This window comes from Chroicocephalus ridibundus, chromosome 5 (genome assembly GCF_963924245.1).
Source record: "Chroicocephalus ridibundus chromosome 5, bChrRid1.1, whole genome shotgun sequence".
NCBI classification, from domain to species: Eukaryota; Metazoa; Chordata; class Aves; order Charadriiformes; family Laridae; genus Chroicocephalus; species Chroicocephalus ridibundus.
Genome location: NC_086288.1, coordinates 33,833,962 through 33,854,036, shown reverse-complemented (window position 1 = coordinate 33,854,036; position 20,075 = coordinate 33,833,962). Strand labels below are relative to the sequence as shown.

Sequence of the window (20,075 nt, the reverse complement as noted above, 5' to 3'; positions counted from 1 at the left end):
TTCATTTTGTGTAGGTTGCGTTTAAAATACAGTTTTACTCATCTGCTATGTGCTGTTCAAAGGTATGTTTATTTCCTGTAAATAGAATTAAAATTTGTAATCAAACTTGTGAGTCTCTGTGTATCTGAAAGTGCACAAGCAAATCAGTAATCAAAGAGTAAGGGAGTTAAGAGGGATCGATTAGTGAGCTAGAAAAAGCCAGAAGTTACAGCTCTCCGAAGTACTTATTTAAAACTGTGCGTAAGTGAAAGTCCTCACATCACAGCTCCGCACCATCATCTGTGGAAAAACAAAAACATGTTACGCTCCGTACTGTTCCAAGGGGTAATATCACAACCTGGGCAGTAGCACAGCGTGTGAGTTTTCTGAGTCTATACTGGGAGCAAGACCTGACAATGCAGTCCTGACCCTCCTTCCTTCTTCCCTTCCTTCCTTCCCTACTGCAGGACCACAGCAGCAGGGGGATGGTAATAGATGGCATTTTTCTGTGCTGAGATCATCTGGACGAGGGACAACACACTCCCTAACTGCGTAGCATTGTAGTTATGGAGGAGCCTGTTGCATCTGACAGTTTGTTCCATTAATGTTATCAATTTACTTTAAGTAGTTGTGGACCGCCAGCTTATTGCTTAGCTACAGCATGCTTACTTGAGGGCTTTCCTACGGCTGAGAAGAAACAGCTGTAAGATGTGATGTGTGTCTAAGAAATAAACCATGAGGCAATGCAGGCAGTACTACAACCTCGCAGCAGAGTTACTGTGAGAGGGGGAGGGAACATCTCCTATTCTGGGGTATAAGTGTGCTGCTCGTGGCACGACTTGGTAGAACTCAATTTCATTCACATCTATAAACAAGATGTTTGAAAAGGAGGGGATTAGAGACTAGCCTAAAAAGCCTTTAGCAAGGTTCCTGTGCATTAGTGATACTGGGATTCATCTTATGCTCTTCAATGCCAGGTGCTGTTAATATTCTCATAAAAGAAGTCTTTCAGCTATTCAGGGAAGTCAAGACTGTATAGTTTGGATAAAGCTACTGGGATTAAAACTAAGGATTATGTCTAAAAGTGGGTTTGGGCAGCACAGTATTCTCTAGTTGGATGATTTGTTCCCAGTGCCTCTGCTTCTAGCATGGCTATGGTTACCGTTCCAGCTCTCGGTATTTATTCCAAAGCCCATGTGGCCGTGGTAGTAAGCCGTCCTCTTTGCAGCTGGAATGAGGGTGTTGGTTTGCCATCCACTTTGCATGCAGCCTGGCAAAGGGGACCTGGGTTTGAAAACTGGCTGAGGGCTGGAGGGTAAAGGCTTCAGGTCTTGCCTAAAGGCCTGCTGTGGCATATCTGTCCCCTCCCCGGTTTGACACTCTAGCATACAGAAAGAATGGCAGGGACTAGGATGTTTCCAGGATGGGGAATAATAATGAGGTGCAGGAACTAGGCAGGAATTTAGTGGCTGAAGTTCCGCCTCTGTCTTGGTGCTGGTTGTGCCAATACTGCTCCTAGGAGAGATGGGCAGGTTTGGAAGTGTCCAGAGAATGCTGAAAGGATGATACAAATCTAGGGCTGGAAAACCACTGAAAGTTGCTTTGTAAAAAAAACCCCAAAAGGTGTTTTTCATTTGGTATTTTAATCTCCAGTACTTCACAGCACTTGGGGTGTTATTTAACAATCCCTTGAGAATTCCAGCAGCTGAGATTTGCTGGGAATGTTTTGCCAAACCCAGTAAAAGCTGCATGTTGACTGATATTTCTAGTGTGCATTTTTTTTTTTCAGAAAGCATTAAACAGAGGTGGTCCTTCTGTATCAAATAACTGAGTAAACTGTTAGGGGAAAGAGCTGCTGAGTGTTCAGCCACACTACCTACCTTTGGTCAGGGCTATTTCATGCAGAGTTTCCACAACGTGGATTTTTGCAGAAGCTGTTGCCTCTCCTTTGGCGTTTGATGCATGACACTCATACTCTCCAGCATCCTCTTTGCTCAGAGGAGATACCTAGGGGAAGAAACAGCCCCCCCATCCGCCAGTAAGTATCCTGTGCATAAGGTACCTTATGTAACTTGTTAATTGCTTGAGGCATAATGAGATTAACGGAGTGCACGAAGTAGCAGTTAATCCTTAGGGACCACACTGACTGCATGATTTCTTCTACCTGCTCTCAACAGTCTGGTTCAGATTGCGGTGGCCCTTTCCAGTAAGGGAGACAAGCACCCACTCCTGTAGGTCAGACTAACCTTCTTCTCTGCTGGGCCAAAGTAAGCGTGTTATAACATTCCCTCCTTGTCTTTTATTGTTTACTTAGTTTGGAGATGTGTCAGAGCACTGTAAGGGGAGGGAGGCCGGGAAGAAAAAGCCTTCCTACAACATGCTGCATCCAGTCAGTCAGTTTGGCAAAATCATCTGCTCAAACCTTTCCTTCTCCTTTTTTCCACCTCCACTTTTACAAGCGGTGCAGGAACCAACACCCTGAGCTGTGCTCCCCTGCTGCCAACTTCTCTGCAGCTGGGTGCTATCATACTTGCAATTCCCTTACTGGGATGCGCAGCAGCTCCCTCCCATGTGTGGCGGTCACCAATTAGCCTGCAGGAACTCCTGCAGCTCAGCAAGTCTGTTGCGCGAGAGCTGGCTTCTGCACTGGGCTGTTCTCAAGCAGGTGCTGTGCTTCACTGAGGGAAGGACAGTTCTGCCAGATCTGTAAGGGCTCCTCAGCTGTGGGATTTTCTTAGGGATGCCTTGCCTTTGCACTGATTCCTTCCTAGACACGGAGAGGGTCTCCTTCCCACCAATGGCAGCAGGAAAGTAAGAACATAATGAGATCTTTTATTAAAGTCTCACCTTCTCTCATCATAGAATGCATGCTTCTACTGCATGCTAAACAGAGGTGAAAAACTGCAACAGGTAAGGCTGGAGCCAGCTGCCACCCTTCCCCTTGGTGTCTAATTCACACAGGTTGTTTTCCTCTAAACGCCCTGTCTGTTGCCATGTGTCTTCTGTACGGCTCTTCCTTCATGAGTTGTTTGAAAACTGCTCTGTACTCTCTGTACTGTTCGTGCAGCTCTGTGCATACACAAAGTACTTACAAGCACCCAGCCAGTCACTTCGTGTTTCTCGGGGCCCCCTCGGGTCTGGATGGCCAAGTTTTCCCGATCCCCCGGCAGAAGCTCCATCCTCTGGACGCCATACTGTCCCCGAATTATCTAAACAGAAGGGTAGAAAGGTGTGAGAACGCTGGGGCGTATTTGTGCTGGAGCTGTTAGGACCATACCTGCCCACAGACAGCATCAATGCTATTTTTACATGAATGCGTTTTGGGCAGTAGCAGTATTTTTTCTAGTGACAGGATTCTACCTTATCTTCCGTGTACTACCCCGTCGCCTCAGCGCCTGCAGGGGGGCTGCGCTGCCCTTGCCTCAGCAGGAAGGGGGAGAACAGCACAGCTGACTGGTGTGGATGGTGCTGGGCAGTGGGGTGAGCAAACATGCCCTGCCCTGGCCTGGTCTCGCTGAACCCTTGTGCCTGTTCCCAAAGGTGTGTTTAGCCCATCAAATGGTGCCCGTGCTGAACAAGGAGGAGGATTCGGCTGCCTGCAGCTGCTGGTAGCTGTACATCAATCCAGGTCAGCAGGCTCGAGCAGCTGCCTTCTGGCTTGGGACTGCTGGGACAGCAGGAGCTGACTGTTGTCCTTGTTTGGGCATGCTCCCCCGCAACTTTCCTGACGATCAGGCTTTTTCGCATGGCAGCAGCAGTGAACCGAGTGTCTGCACGTTGCTCCTGGAATGGGCTCTCCCTGCGTGACCTGTGCTCTTCCCAACAGGCAACCAGCAGCCCTGTAGCTTTCAGCTGCAGCAAACCAGGCCGTCCCTCCTGGTGGGGACAGCATCGATGAGAGAGCAGCAGCACAGCCCTTCCCCAGCGCTGCGCGTCTGGGCCCGGAGGACAGCATGGGGTAAGTGGTGCTCAGCCCGTGTTACCACCAGGTCAAGCTGTCTCTCGGCTGTGAGGAAGAGGCAGGAAAAGCAGAGCAGCACTGACGGTCAGTGTAAACAGGGCATCTGCTTGTAAACAAGCAAAAAATGCAGCCTGGGTCAACATGCCTACATTGCATTCTCACCCGAGAGTTTGCTCTGGGACCCTTATGAGCAGAGTTTGCTGCCTCAGAACAGAGCAATCTCTGGGCCAATCTATTTTTTTTCTCTGTATTATCGTTAGTCTAGTATTGTTTCAGCTTAATTTTAAGACCCAAGCGTCCACAAACCTGTGGCATCTGAAGAGGCTACAGAGGCCATGCAGAGGCGAGGATCCTCTCTGCCCTAAGCCAGGCATTACCAGGACGCTGCCAAAATCAGCACGTTACCAGAGAGAACTGCCCCATGGGGTTTCCATGTGGGTGACCTGCGTCCACCCACCTCAGAGTCACCGCCGTCAGCAGCACGACAGCAGGTCAAGGGACTTTTTCCCTGTGTGCTCTGAATACCAGATGCTACCAAGAGAAACACGAGCTCCTGTTCTGCCTCGGGATCAACAAGAGTTTAGACAAAGATTAAGCACAGTCAGATGTTTGGGGCTGGACAGAACTGCACAGATGGGAGAACTCATCAAAGATGTGTGTTTCTAAGGAGGGATCTGCTATGGCCTTTAGGCTTACCAGGCAGTTTCAGCTGCCTCAGGTTTGCTATGTCCCAAGAGCTCCTAGCAGGGCCCTTACCTTGTTCCAGATGAGGACAGGGGTTGGGATGCCCATGACTTCACAGCTCAGGTAGATCTGTGCTCCTGTCACATTCCAGATGTCCTTAGGAGGGGTGACAATGGAGGGTCCTGCAAAAAGGGGAGAAATGCTTTTAAGCACCAAGTGACTGCAAGCCAGTCTCCGTGCTTGCCTTTTAAGTGGAGCCAGTCACTTCTGATGGGTTTCGAGGATAAGGTGAAGGGGGGGGGCCCTGCTTGGAGCGAAGCTTACTGGACTGATCCCACATCACGGTACTTCCCTCTCCAAAGCTACACACGCATCCGACCTTAAACTCTTCAGGCTGATGGACATTTGTCCCAAATGGAAACTCAAGTGTTGAGCAGTTCAGGTGATCAGTCCATCTACTTGCAAGACTGAGGTTAGGGGCAGGACAGTGTTTGTATTCTGTTCTCTTAGGGATGGAGAAGGACATTACGAATTGCTGCCTTTGCTCACCGTGCAACCACCAAGCGCCCGGTTGACACTCAGCTGGCGTGGAGCAAAGGACCCCCGAAGAGACAGGCTGGGTCCCACTCACTCTCCCATGCCACAGGGGAGCTCGGCCAGCTTTGCAGTGTCCTTTTTCCCACCATGATTTTATTCTGCAGCAGAGCCCGTGGCAGATGGCTACCTGTTTTACCTGTGTGCAATATCCAGCCAAAGGAGGCTGGTTGGAGGGTGGCAGAGCTCTCCTTGGCGGGGGTCGTCCAGGAAGGGACCAGGTGAATGCAGAGCTCCTTTTCCCCAAAGAGCTCCAATCCCTGGTTAAACAGGGAGTTGTTTCCAAAGCCAGATGGGAACAGAGCTGTTTTGCAGATCTGGCAAAGATGTTTACCCCTCAGGCTGGGAAATGTTGGAGACGTAACCCATATCCCAGGAACAGAAGAATGACCTTTTCTGTTCAGTCCCTCTTCAGTGGGGCTGTTTTGCAAAATGCAGCTATTAATTCCCCACAATGGGAAGTGCAGACCAACGGAGCACATAGTGTTTATTTCCAGTTACTGATAGTTGAAGAACACAGCAGATTTTCCCCTTCTGCTCTGAAGATGCAGGCAGTAACAGGAAACTGAAGCTCCCATTAGGCTCCACCAGGAGAAGGCATTTCCTATGCGAACAAGTACTCCAGAGCCAGCCTGACCGAAGCCCCTGGGTATGCTGGCTCACAGACCACGGCTCATTCCCAGCCCCATAGAAGAGGGGCAGATTTGGGCCCTGATGCTCCTTCTTGGGTCCTGAATATGACTGACCCCATCCCTGCACGTGCACTCTGCCTTGCAGCCCTCTTGCAGGCGGCAGGGAGCAGGTTTCGGGTGCATCCCACTGCACAAACACCTTCCAGCAGAAAGCTGGTGTCTTTTTTCCTCCTTGGGATCTGGGGGCAGATTCACACTGGTATCACCAGCCAGAGGACATCAGCCATGCCTCTGTCTTAGCACAAGGGATGATGAGGTGGCTCCCCACTCCCGAGCAGCTGGTGGGATCACAGAGATCTCTCCCAGGGATCTTTTCTGAGACCTCCCTCTCCAGGAATGACTGTACACGACCTGCTGGTGGGAAGCCACTAAGAGGCCAGGGGTGTCCAAATTCTCTGTTACAGAGCTATCCCAGTCCTGGTTTTAACAGAAGGCAGCTGTGTAGAAGCAGGGAGTTTTTATGCGTAGCTGCAGGCGATGGTTAAAACCACACCTAATGATCAGTGGGGCTGGTTTCCTGGCAGACATCACAACCCAGGTGTTCCTCATCTGCACAGGACTGAATCTCTCCGCTGAGAAAAGTATTTCAGCAGCATTTCATTACATCGCTTATCCTGTTCTTGGTTGTGTTGCTGCCTGGACTGATTCCTGTGCGCTGGCCAGGAGAGGGGTGTGTCGGAGTCACAGCACCCTTTCCCGTATGGAAGGGTTCTGGAGCTATCCTTGCTCCAGGTGGCCCAGAGCAGGTCTGTCCCTCCAGGCACTGCACAACACCCCACTGGGGTTTGTTCCCCTGAGCACCACCGTAGCGTAGTACAGGGGGGTGACCCATGGGGCTGGCACCCAAGCACTGCCTGGCTCCCTTTTCCTGGTGTCCCTTGAACAATACGGCACTTGGCGGCCCCAGTGGGATCCGAATGTCCCCAGGCTGCTCAGCTCACACCATGCTCTGCACGGACCTCTGGCTGATGTGCGCCCAGCACAGCCTGCTGCTGCCACCACCTTCTGCTCCGGCCATGAGAAACCCTCCATGGGCAAGGTGCCCTTTCTCGGGCAGAGCTGTCCCCAAGAGGCAGGGCCACATTTGCCACTGTTGACACCGTCCTCCTCCTCACCGGTTGCTGGGGTTCTCCATGAGGCAGGAGAAACACAGCTGCCCCAAAATGACCACCGCAGAAAAGGAGAGATCCTGATTCTTATGTTAAAAGCCAAGTGGATTTTACGGCGTTACGCTCTTCCAGGATCTGGCTCAATTCTCCCCTGGTTGGGAACCAGCAGCATTCAACACAGCACTAAATCCACTGCCCGTAGTGTCACAGTCTGGGCTGACGCTGAGCTTCCCCCTGTACCAAGGGTCTGGACACCCTCTGCCCCTGGACATTTTGCTCGTCCTGCCAGGACCAGGTCACACCAGGATTTTTCTGCAGAAACTGCTGGCAGGGGAAAAGCGAGAGAGAATTTCTACCCTCCTCCTGGGCAAGGAGAAATTGTTTATCTTCCCTGGAAAGGGGAATTGCCTGCGCAGCTTCACAGCAAAGCTCCATCTGGCTTGGCACAGCACAGCGAGAGCCTGGCCGTAACGAGGCAACCCCCAGCTCGGGATGTACATCCTGATCCAACCAGGAGGAATGTGAGAGGCTGACTTTGCCTGCAAAAAGGAACTGGGAGCATTCACAGGCCTCCGCCTCCATCCGGCACAGCCCTGAGGCCGGGAGGGAATACACATCCCGAAAGATGCAACAGTGTCATGGGAAGAGTCAGCGTGGTCTCTCGGGATATTTGACTTAAATCCAGACAGCCAAAACTCTAGAGCTGGGCTTCTTCCTCCACTAAAAATAAATGAGAAAGGCCAAGAAGTCAGCAGATTTGAAGTCGAACCACAGCGGCAGTTAGACTCCCACCACTGCCGGCTGACACCCGAGTGCATGGCAGCCACCCTGCTCACTGCCTGCGCTGGTCCCACTCGCACTCTCTCCCACGGTCCCCCAAAGCAGCCAGAGATGGGCAGGGGACACAGCGACCCAGCACAACAGGAGAGGCAGGGGATGCCTGAGCCTTGCGGGGACTTCAGAGGATGTGAGGACCTTCTCTCCTGCAAGTCACCCCTCTTGCCTCAGGGGTCCTTGTGAAGGCAGCAAGGCCACCAGGACTGGAAACAAGCCCACCTTGTACCGAGCAGGTGACTTGACTCCTGCCAGCAAGGAGACCCCTGCCCCTTGTCCTACAGCCTGCATCTGACAGGGCTTGTTGCTCTACTTGCAGTGCTGCCCCCAATGGGGAATGCTTCTCCTTCCACTTCCTTTGGGCTTGCAGGTTGCACCTGCTGATGGAAATGGTCACCAAGACCAGAGATCCGCCCCGCATCAACGTGTCTGAGTGGTCTCTGCTCCCCACCGGGGACTGAGCCAGGGGCACCGTGGATGTACAGGACGCTCCCTGCCGGTACTTGCCCTGTCTGTGCCGGAGCTCCTTGGCCAAGAGGACATCGCAGGCTGTTGATGGAGATCAGCTGCTCTCCGCAGACACTTCAGGCATTTCCTCCCCACTCTGCCCATTGTTCCTCAGACAAATGGCTCTCCCTGATCCGGGAAGGGGCTTATTTACAGAGCCGGGCGAGCTCATTCACCCTGGGAGAGGAGCCCGAACACACAGGGATTGTGTTTTTCTGCAGATCACAGGGAGCTGACAGCCTGCATTATGTCAAAAGCAGCAGCCAGAGAGGAGTTCCCATTGCTGTTACTGCAGGCGCTTTTCTGCTGCAGGAGCGTGCAGCAGAGCCTGTGACTTCCTCGATGAGGCTATCTATCATGTGGCATTTGGTCCCGACACCCCTCCCGCCCTGGGCACCTCTCCTCTGCCCAGCCGCAGCAGGCAGAGACCTGGCATCTCCCAGCCCACCCAGCCGCCCCTCGCTGGTACCACGGTGGTCTACCACAGCTCAGGTCCTCCCTGATTTTCCTTTGGCGTCCACACACACACACACAAATAAATTACACTCCAGCAAGCAGAGCAGTAACTCTATGTGAAATCACGGGGGCTACGGGTTTGTCACTAAAGGCAGAAATAAGCGCAACATTAAGCACTGTGGGGTACTTTATGTGGGGGCCCTGGCGCTTGGGTGTGCATGGGAAGTCCCGACCACGAACACACGAAGCTGTGTACCCCACGCCGAAGCTTGCGTGGGTGCCAGCCTGATTCACAGCCAGCCCTCCTGCGCCCTGCATCACTGTGCCACAGCCCTGGATGAAACCCGGGCTGGGAACGCTCCCCGTGAGACAGCAAATGAAAGCAAAAGCTAGACATTGTCCACCCTCACAAGCGCTTGCAAGTCTGAAAATAGATGCACTCCAGTCTCCTAAATTGCTGGGAAAGTATTTTCCCTTCAAAATGACTTTATATGGAGAAGGGGAAGCCTTCCGTAAGCAGCATTTACTCATTCTAGCTGGCACGGCCTCAGCTGCTCCCTCCCAGGTCAGTGCTCCAAGAGAGGCAGCAGCAGATGGGAAGGGCAACCAGCTTCTGGTCTCCCCCTTTACCTCTTTCGGAAGGCATTTCTCCGCCTTCTTTAACCTGGCCTTGAAGAGACTAAGCAGTTACAGAAAGAGGCTCCGAGACATGCAGACCAAAGGAGATGATGGATGCTGAGCCTGTTCGGATGCCTCCCTTCAGACCTCAACAGCCCAGTGACCCTGGAAAGGCTGCAAATGCAAACGCAGCTTTGCCCCAAGCCCTGAAGGCTTGAGACTGAGTCAGTAACAGCGTGAGGCAGGGCCTCTGGCCACCATCTCTCGGCCATGGACCTCCTCCTGCTTCCCACCCCACTGGGCTCAGCACAGATCAGACCGGTGCAGCCGGAAATCCCACCCTTGCTGCCTTCAGAGACATTGTGCATGATCTTTATATGGATATTTACCAGTCCTCCGTGGGGTTCACCTATGGGCTGGGAGGGAGGACAGGGCGGCACTACGAAGAACAAAACCCCAAGCCCTTTCTCTCTCTGCCGCATATAGCAGCGTCCACAACGCAATCCCAGACTCGAAACTGGGCTGATGGGGAAACCAACATGGCCGAGGCCGCTCTGAAGCTCAGCTGCAAGCTTATAACCACGCTTGCCCCTAGAAACAGCCAAATGCGGAAAGGCCAAGCCCTCTGACTGGAGATGACACTGCCCTTGCTATCAGACTGCTCCAACCCAACTTCTCTCCTGTCTTTTCCTCCCGTCACGCCTTTTTTTTCCCACCTCCCCTTCCTTTTGCCAGTCTCTGAAGTATGCTGTCCCTGGGGCCAAACAGGCAGTAGCTTTCTGCAAACACACTTGCAGCTTCCCAGCCGTATCTGGATGTGTATTTGGGTTTTTTTTGTCCCAGACAAGCTCTATCAAGAAACTTGATAGAGGCCACCACCACCTCCCTTCTCTTCGCGTGACCTTGGCTCAGTTTTACTAAGACAACTGTCATTATGGCACAAGGAGGACCGTGAGCTAAAGCCTGGAAAGAATGTGAAAAGCTTGCAGTGGGTGCCACGGAAACAAGGCATGGCAGCATTTATGCATGGCAAAGCAAGTAGGGCTTCCAAAAGTCCAACCTGATTAGACACGTTACGCGGTAATCTCCTATTTAGTGTGAACCTCAATCAAGCTCAGCCCAACAAAGGATTAAACGCATTTTTTTAAACACAGCATGCCTTTCCAGCAACAGAAAAAACAATCACAGGGAGGAATTTGCTGATCTGTAATCATTCCTTCCTAGTGATTTTTAATACGCTATGATGATTGAGAATGAAGACGCAGGTGAAATACGGGGATCCTCTTGGGTAGCGGAGGTATTTGCACAGTCCCTGGCACACTGGTGCTCTACAAGACTCTAAGCTACCAAGTAACGTATTAAACAGCTTCCCTAATAAGATTTTAGCACAGTTACCATAAAAACTCAAGCTCCAGTGAACCAAAACCTTCTCACATAACTAAACGCCTTTTAAAGAGGAATTTATGGCCTATCCTACAACAGTGGAAAACCCCAAAGTTACAGATGGATTTTAACAATAGCAGCATAAAGCTTCAGTCCCAGAAACTCTGTCTCAAAATCCCAATGCACAGTGTGCTGGAAAAGCAAGATCCATGCTGGATCACATCCCCGCACCACGCTCCACCTGAAAGGACCCCACGGGACAAAACAAAAGGTGGGACCCCAGCGTGCACCTCTGCAGCTCTGCTCTGCTCTGCCACCGACTCTCTGCAGGCAGCATGAAAACGCTGGTGACATCCCCCTGCAAAAACACATCCCTTTCCTCTGCAGTGGGAGAAAGCAGGTAGCAGGCCCCTGCTGCAAGACCCCCACTTCCAGACAATGCAGAAACCCAAGCCAGCTTCCCAGGAGAATTAGGGAATTCAGCTCATTTCCAAACGCATATGACTTAGCAAAAACTTGTCTAAATCTCTCTTTCCCCGGCAAAGAGGAAAGCACGCATAGAATGCGGATATTCTTTTAAGCCCCTTAAAATCCAGGAAAGGAAGAACGGGAGGAAAGAACTAAAGCAACCTAAGCCACTTGTTAACTAAAATGCACAAATCCAGAAGAGTTTCTTGCAAAATGTGATCAGATACGGACTGTGCTCTCTGGTGTCTAAAAGAGTTGGGAGCCTTTGAATTTAAGGCAGCTGTATCAGGAGAAGATGAGCCAACGTCAGTGATAACAGCAGTCTCCCATCTCCCAGAAAGTTTCCCCCCAAATCCCCTGTTTCTGATCTACTCTGGCAGTGGATTAAAAAAAACAACAACAAACCACCCTCAAACTAAAACATTTCTGGCAAAGCCTCAATAGCTGAATTTGGATGGAATGAGCCAACAGATGTGATTTATGTTTCTTCTTTTAAAATTGACCTGTGGGAACTCGGCGCCTCTTCATTCGGAGCGCAGATGCAGCTTTATGGGACACTGAGACACCAGCAAAGCAAAACCACCGCTGGGAGAAAGTGGCAGGACTTTGGGGGGGTGTACTTGCCCCTGGAGCCGTCAGTCTCCACAAGAGCCTGGCAGCCATGATCCTACATCCATCAGCCCGTTTTTTAAGCCCTGTGGACAGACAAGAAACCTTGCACCCACCTTTTCCTGAGCCCCAGAGCTGGTGGGTGTCACGGTAGCAAAAAAACCCTTCTAGGAGGGATGCTGTTTGGGCTTCTGGAAAGCCAAAAAGATACCACTCTGGGGGGACAGCTCAGCTCCAATGACTGGGATGTCTGTCCCCAGACCAGGCATCCTTTAGTGCTGGTTACAGTCAGCTTTAAACGAGTTTCTCTCCTGGTCCTGCTGTTCATAAGCTTTGCAGCCTGCGGGATGGATTCTGCAAGGTGCTGAGCCCTCATCACCAAAGGACAAGCCCCTGCACGGTCCCAGCACTGGGAAAATACTTTCATGGAGCCACGGAGATTTAAGCGACGTTCAAATCAATAGAAATAAAGCAGGCTGCTTAGCGAGCCAGCAAATCTACCCTTCACAGAGAGAAGCCCCAAGTTTCTACCTGTGGGAGGTCTTTGTAGGTAGGTACAAAGCAGCACCAGCTCCCTGAAGAGTGAAATGCTGTCCTCAGATGTCCACCGAGAGATGCTTTGTGGTACCCTGTGTTTGGGCAAGAACAAGCATTCGGATTTCACCGAGAGATAAGTGCGCACAAAAGAAAGGCAAAGCCTTGACTGACAACAGCAAAACAACCTGGAGACCCCAACTCCGCTGGGACGAGTACCAGGGACTTCAAACAATATGGCCTTTGGGCTGCAATGAGGCAACTTCAGCGTTATCTCCAGCAGTCACAACACGTCCCTCAAAGCAGGTATTTGCTGGTAGCTAACGATAAGAGACACTTGGGGGTATTTGTCCCTTCTTGCACAGGCTGGCAACAACTCCGTGCCTGGTATTTTTCAGCTCAGAGAGCTCATCATGCCAAAAATCCCTCCAGCTTTTTGATGGGGGTTGGTGCTTTGAGGCTGTATTTCTGCCTGGCTTGAGCTGAGCCACGCAACCCTAATTCTTTATGCCAGTTGGCTTTGCATGGCAGTGGGTACTGTGCTCCTCCCGCCCCAGGTCCCAGCTGGCTGTAAACAGCCTCAGTGCATGCGCTGCAAAATGAATTTCAGCCTAAATTACTGAAGGCGCCGACTGCGTAAGAGGCTCTTCTGAACATCCATGCACAGCTGGGTGACGGCAGTGGCCGAGGGCAGCGCCCCGGCTGTTATGGTGGCCTCGCTTCCTGCCGAGGGGACCACCAGTGGTGGCACCTCTGGCCACCTGTACCAGACACCAGGTTCCTGCTTTGCGTCCGGGCCTGCCCTGCCTGCAAGAGCTGGCAGCAGACTTAAGCATAGCTATGCATATTCATAGGGAGAGAGCAAAGGGCTAATCCATTTAAAGGCAATGCTGGAATGCAGATGAAAAACTTCACAGCATCCGTCTCCTGCCTGGCCTCAGTACTGGGATTAGCTACAAAAGAGGCTGCCGGGCACGAGGGTAGAGACAGGATGCGGCTAGTGGCTAGTGGCAAGGAGCCGGGCAAACCCCGAGCCAGCTGTGAGCGCAAGCATGACGGCACAGCACCAGCCCAGCCAGGAGGGAGCACCACGGCATCGCTGCCTGCTCACCCACGGCATCGCTGTTGTCCAGTTCTGGGCTCCCCGGTTCAAGAGGGACAGGGAACTGCTGGAGAGGGTACAGCAAAGGCTACCAAGATGATGAGGGGACTGGAACACCCCTCTTATGAAGAAAGGCTGAGGGATTTGGGTCTCTTCAGTCCGGAAAAAAGACGGCTGAGGGGGAACCTTATCAACACTTATAAATACTTAAAGGGTGGGTGTCAGGAGGATGGGGCCAGGCTCTTTTCAGTGGTGCCCGGCAACAGGACAAGGGGTAACAGGCAGAAACTTGAACACAGGAAGTTCCATCTCAACATGAGGAGGAACTTCTTTACTTTGAGGGTGGCAGAGCACCGGCACAGGCTGCCCAGAGAGGTGGTGGAGTCTCCATCTCTGGAGACATTCAAAACCCGCCTGGACGCGTTCCTGTGCAACCTGCTCTAGGTGACCCTGCTCTGGCAGGGGGGTTGGACTAGATGATCTCCAGAGGTCCCTTCCAACCCCTGCCACTCTGTGATTTCTGTGATTGCTGCCTGGTCCCAGCCGGGAGGGAGTACCACAGCATCGCCGTCTGGTCCCCCCAGAGCAAAGGCAGGCAGCTTTGCAGTGCCCCGCTGACACAGCACCAACAGCAGCCCTGCAACATCGAGGAGCTGGGAATCAAAGAGGGTGCCTTTTTCCAGCTGTTCCCAACAGTCCTGTCCACGTGCAACCGAATCCAGGAAGGACTGGCTGGATCCCTGCACCTGCCAAATGCGGGTACAGCAAGGGTTATCTCCATCCTCTCAAACTCTTCTCAACTGTGTCTTCTTTTGCTCTCCAGCGGGAAGTTTTGGCTGCGACGGAAATACCTTTTTCTGCATGGCTTCACTATTTTTGTACAAAGAACACAGGCATGAGATTCAAGAGGTCTGGGAAACAAACAGCAGAAAGAGAATCCTGAGGACAAGGTCAAGGCGAATTATGCAGGGCCAAGAACTGGCTCCTTCCTTTTGCTATTGAACAACAAAGAAACATCCAAGTTGTTCCCAGTCGGTGCGCAGTATCTCTTAGTAAGCAAAAACTGTCAAATATCTTTTTAACTGAACTTTTATCCCCTTGGAAATGTATCTACGGTGGAAAAGGATGTGTGTCTCAAGGAGTATGTTGCATGTTAAGCCTTCTATAACTGAGTGCTTTGTTTCCAGGTGGCTCTACGCAAGCCCACACGGTGTTGCCTATGACAAATCAGTAGGACTGTCCCTCCCAGCAGGTATACCCCCTCCAGACCCTTTGAATACCTGGTACGTATGGGACAGAGAGGGAGCCAAGGTGAGGGAGAGGGTATGAAATGCAACCCCAGTTAACCAAGGAATTTTAATTGCCCAAGTCTTTGAATTGGTTGTGGCCGATCCCTGTGTCTCAAGCACGTTATTTCAAGGCAGAAGAGGAGGCAGCTGTGGAAGGCTCATTCCCACCTTGCCTGGAAGGGGAGGTTTGAGCAAATGGTGGCAGGAATCAAGAAAGGGATAAATGGGCGGCATTTGCCCCATTTGCATCTGTCCGTGTCCCGCCTCCTGCTGTGACACCCCCGGCACGCCGTAGCGCTAGGGTGGGTGAGGAGGAGCACCTAACAAGAAGCCATTCCCAGACACGTTCCCTTCTTCTGCTGGATGCCCCATCTCCAGCTGCCGCCCTTCCTGCCGATGACAGCAAAGGCCAACGGCAGTCACAGCTCCACGCTTCCTCCTCCTGAGAACAAGCTTTCAAATAGGATGTGCAAAACAAGCCCTCCCGCTCCAGCTCCGCTTGAAAAAAAAACAAGCAATCAAACACAGAGCTGCTGCTGGACACATGTTTTTCTGGATCTCTTCTCAGACTTGAAAGGCTGCTCGCTCTTGGACCCAAAGGACACGATCCTGATAGTCCAGCGAGCGCACGCAGACACCTCAGAGCCCATCTGCCACGAGCGGGAAGCCCAAGTGCCCTGTCCCACAAGGACTTCTTTCTGTGCAAAAGCTGTCACGCAAGTGACTGACGCAGGCAGGATCCTGCCTGTCTGTGGTCTCCCTGTGCAGGATCCCACCCTAGACAGCGCCTTAAGGAGATCACTTCTCTTTGTGGTGGGAAATGGCCAAAGCCAGAACTTCCACTCTTCGACTCCCACAGCATTTAGGTTCTTTTAGGAACCCAGAAAAGTGCTGTCTCCTATCTGGAAAGATACTGAAAGAGGCCCTACCCTGCGGGCCCGATGGGATGGATGTCTTCTCCCGCCTTTCTTTCAAAATCCATGTAGAGATTATACCTTCCCTCCCCACCCAACAGTCCTAACTGCCAGGAGGCCCTGAGGGCTACAGAAATACTTCCAGATGTCTGCCATGTGTGTGGGCTGAGTCGCAGCCTCAGCTGCAAGCCACAGAATGATGCATATCACCAGAAGAAGGTCCACAGCACAAGGAAGGTTCATGCAGTCCCGCAATGTCTCGGAAGAGTCAGTTGCAACACTGTTGCTGAGCAGCCCACGTCCCTCCTGCTCCCTTCCCCAAGATGCTGGGTCAGAGCTCTCCCAGCAGCAGGAGCTAAAAGAAGAGCAGCTCCCCAGAGTGACAGAGGAGGGGACATTTTGCCAGTGTTTCGGCACCACGTGCTCCAGCAAAGTTCTTAAACAACAGATAACAGCCTGCAAAGGTGTCTCGCTGCACATCTGCACACTAGAAGGGACCTTCTCCAAGGAAAGGATGCAGTTTGTGCATGGAATGGTTGTCCCACGCTGTGACGCTCTTCAGAGAAGCTGCCACTGTGATGGCCAGGGGACGGAGAAAGTCTCATGGGAGCTGTTTGAGGCTGGCGGGTCGGTGGCCTCCCACCATGCTGCCTGGTGGCTCGTGTTTGCATTGACCTTATCAAACTCTGTCTCCATAATCGGGGTCAAAGCCTGACTGGGGCTGGGGCAGCAGCTTACTGGTATGACTACCAATGCCTGCTTTGCCACGAGCTCCTGGGTGACTTTGGGCAAGACAAGTGAGAAGGCAGCCCTCTTCACAAATAAGCACCTGAAGCGTGACCTCAGACATCTTTCAAACACATCTGCTCACTTGGTCTGGACTGGCGGGGCCAAGAAGCAGCATGTATTTTTAGGACTGCTGTGACTGTCTCCTGAGCCCGCTGGGCAGGAAAGGCTCCTTCCAAATGCTAGACGGAGGCCCAAACAGAGGCCGTTCTTGTCTCATCCCACGTTAGCCAGAGGGCTGAAGGTCCTTCCCTTCAGGAGTTATCAGCATACCACAGTGTTTCTGGCTAATATATAAGCCTGATGTTTTGCACTAGGTTTGTGAAAAGCCACACAGGGCACTTAATGGGCAACATCAAAGTACATAACCCGGTCCTCACCCAGCCCTTCACGCTTTCCACCGGAGTTTCAGAAACATTTTTTTGCAAGACATACTTGGCCTCAGTTCTGGGAAGAAAGAGAAGGAGGAGGTGGAGGTTGTGACCCTACACATACTGTGTTTATGAAAACACTCCTCTACCAAAACAGCATTGGTGCTGCAACATTGTCCTTGAGAAGTTCAGTAAAAGGCTTGTGTGCTGCATCCCACCCCTCTCCCTCCCTCCCAGCAAAACCCACTCTCAGGAGCCAGGATTTCTAGTAGATGCTCCGCAGCAGAACAATTTCTTCATTGAGCACCACCCTTAAGCAAAAGTTTGGGAAGAATCAAGCTCCTGGTTGGAAATGCTGCAAGTGCAAGCTGCTACGAGCAGCTCACAGGAAAGTTGCTCCTTGTTTTCATTTCGAACCGAAGCAAGCCAGCGAACGTTGGCTCTGAATTTCTGTGGCTTTCACATCCATTTAATCATTTCCTTTTCTCACTGCTGGCAATCTTCCTCTGCCGAGCCCTCCCCTGGATAGCTCAACCCTTTTGTCCCATGCCACACCATCCCAAATGGGAAGCTGGGCAGCGTAGTTCCAGCACAGCGGGAAGCCAAGTGAGAGTGTCTGAGTTTCTCTGCGTTTCTGGGTCTGGTCTAAAGCCTTATTCCAAGTTTAGGCAGCACCACCCGCCGGGGACTCTCAGCTCCATTTAAGGTGGTTTTGAAATCGCCTTGGCTTCACAGATAAGCATCCGGATGGGATACACCGGCACGAGGAGCGCTTCGGACCAGCTTTTCCACCGCGAAGTCGGACGGCACAGCCTCCATCCCCCGACCCGCAACCAGCGCCCGCCGCCCGCTCCGCCCCGCTCCCTCCCGGGCCGCCGCCGCCCCGCGCATCCCCCGCGCACCCCCCGCGCACCCCCCGCGCACCTTGCTCGCAGGCTCCCTTGCTGCGCTGGCTGATGGCGGGCTCGCCGCGGCTCTGTGCGCGCAGGCTGGCGGCGCGGAGCTGGCAGCCGCTGCCGTAGGTGAGCCCGTCGCTGCCGCACACCGGGTACCGGCTCTTACAGAGGCAGACACCGGGAGGGCCGGCGGCGGAGGGGGGTCCCGGGGCCGGTCCGCCCTTGGCTTTGCGGCGCTGGCGGCTCTTCACGCACTCGAGGCCGGGGGCGCAGCGTCCCCCGGTCGCCCCGCCGCCGCCGCCGCACGCCTCGCCCTCGCCGCGGCCGCACTGCCAGCAGCAGCCGCAGCCGTCCCGTACCCGGCCCAGCGGGCAGCCCCGCGGCGGCAGCGGCGGGCACCGCGCCGGCTCGCAGGGCCCGCAGCCCCCCGCCGCCGCCGGGGCGGGCACCGCCAGCGCCGCCAGCAGCAGCAGCAGCGGCAGCGGCAGCAGCAGCGCGGAGGGCGGCATGGCGGCACGGCGCCGCCCGCCCGCGGCAGGCACTTAAACCGCGGCGGGGGGAAACCCCTCCCCGACGGCGCCGGCCCGGCCCCACGGTCACGGCCACGGTCACGGCCCCACGCCGCGGCAGCGTGGAGCCGCCGCCCGCCCCTCCCCAGCCCCCGGCACCCGTACTGGCTGGGGGATGGAGGGACTGAGAGCAGCCCTGCCGAGGGGGACTTGGCGGGGCCGGGGGATGGGAAGTTGGACGTGGGGCAGCAATGCGTGCTCACAGCTCAGAAAGCCGGCTGCATCCTGGGACGCATCAAAAGAAGCGTGGCCAGCAGGTCGAGGGAGGTGATTCCCGCCCTCTGCTCCGCTCTGGTGAGACCCCACCTGGAGTACTGCGTCCAGCTCTGGAGCCCCCAACATAAGAAGGGCATGGACCTGTTGGAGCAGGTCCAGAGGAGGGCCATGAAGATGATCAAAGGGCTGGACAGGCTGAGGGAGTTGGGGTTGTTCAGTCTGGAGAAGAGAATACCTCAGGGAGGCCTTATAGCGGCCTTCCAGTACCTAAAGGGGACTTATAAGAAAGATGGGCGCAGAATTTTTAGTAGGGCCTGTAGCAATAGGACAAGGGGTAACGGTTTTAAACTAAAAGAGGGTAGATTCAGACTAGATAGAAGGAAGAATTTGTTTACAATAAAGGTGGTGAGACACTGGCACAGGTTGCCCAGAGAGATGGTAGATGCTCCATCCCTGGAAGTGTTCAAGGCCAGACTGGATGAGGCTTTGAGCAGCCTGATCTCATTGATCGTGTCCCTGGTCATTGCAGGAGTGTTGGACTAGATGGCCTTTAAAGGTGTCTTCCAACCCAAATTATTCTGTGATTCTGATTCTATTCTACATACTGGGGACAAAGTTGCTGCCCAGTGCTGGCTTGGCTTGTGGTGGCTGTCCTGGGATGGCTCCTGAGGGATCCCTGAGGGGCTGAGGGCAGGGGGCTGTTGTCACCAGCAGAAACAGGGAATATTCCTTGGGCAGTGCTGGGCGATGCTGCTCGAGTCTGTCAGGAGAGTGCCAGGAGAGTGAAGTACCCCAAAGCATCGTGGTGCTGTTAAACCCCTCAGGCGCAGGGCAATGGGGTGGCCCAGACGACTCTTTTCTGCCCTTGTGCTCACTCCCTCCCCTCAGGCCTGGCTGCGCCTGTGGGGGCTTCACCTTGTGTGGGGCTGGCCAGGCCGAGGCGATGCTCAGCACTGGTACTGTCAGGGCCTGCGCGGCGGGCGCTGCTTTGGCACTCTGTCTGGGGAAGGATGAAATGTCCCTCGCTGTGAAATTGGGGGATGTGGCTGAGCCGTGCTGTGTGGTCCCTAGGCCACCACGTCCCTTCCGAGGCAGAGCGGAGTGTGAGCTGGGTGCCATCAGTCAGACAGGCCAGCTGAGAGGGGCTGCAAGTATCCAGGCTCCCAAATCTGCTCTGGAGGGATCGACCCACTGATGCCCACTCGGCTGCCGACACTGTGGGAATGGGCTTCCACCACACTCTTCCTCAGCTCCCTGGGGCCCGCCGTGTGACATTCCTCCTGGGATGTCATGGCATTGGCATATGTTTCCTTGGATTTCTCCATTCTACTCACGCTGGAAGTGCTCCATGCTGTTCTCCTGGGAGAACGGCTGCCCTCATAAGAAAGCACTGTGCCAAACTGGAGGTGTTTGACACATGGGGGTTTTGCTTGCCTTTTTTTTTTTTTTTATGGGTAAGGCCCTATAGAAGTGATGAAAAGGGGTGAAATGGCCAAAACATGGA

At 53.4% G+C, this 20,075-nt stretch overlaps 1 protein-coding gene across 1 annotated transcript; it reads right to left on the bottom strand.

The window, feature by feature from the left end:
* Positions 1 to 50: 50 nt before the first annotated feature.
* On the bottom strand, positions 51 to 18,310 carry IGFBP7 (insulin like growth factor binding protein 7). The gene is made up of 5 exons (XM_063337286.1): positions 17,815 to 18,310; positions 4,697 to 4,806; positions 3,072 to 3,188; positions 1,860 to 1,986; positions 51 to 279 (listed from the first exon to the last, which is right to left on the bottom strand). Exons 1-5 carry the CDS (start codon positions 18,293 to 18,295, stop codon positions 260 to 262), a joined length of 855 nt encoding a protein of 284 aa, XP_063193356.1. The 5' UTR covers positions 18,296 to 18,310; the 3' UTR covers positions 51 to 259.
* Between the last annotated feature and the right edge of the window lie 1,765 nt (positions 18,311 to 20,075).

What these genes read in the sequence shown, in the direction of transcription:
- IGFBP7 (XM_063337286.1), bottom strand. Translation starts at nt 18,295, where the DNA reads ATGCCGCCCTCCGCGCTGCTGCTGCCGCTGCCGCTGCTGCTGCTGCTG. An exon ending in CTGTCCTCATCTGGAACAAG is followed by an intron (nt 3,189 to 4,696) that starts GTAAGGGCCCTG and finishes CCTTCTGTTTAG; the next exon opens with ATAATTCGGGGACAGTATGG. An exon ending in TGAAATAGCCCTGACCAAAG is followed by an intron (nt 280 to 1,859) that starts GTAGGTAGTGTG and finishes GTTTTTCCACAG; the next exon opens with ATGATGGTGCGGAGCTGTGA.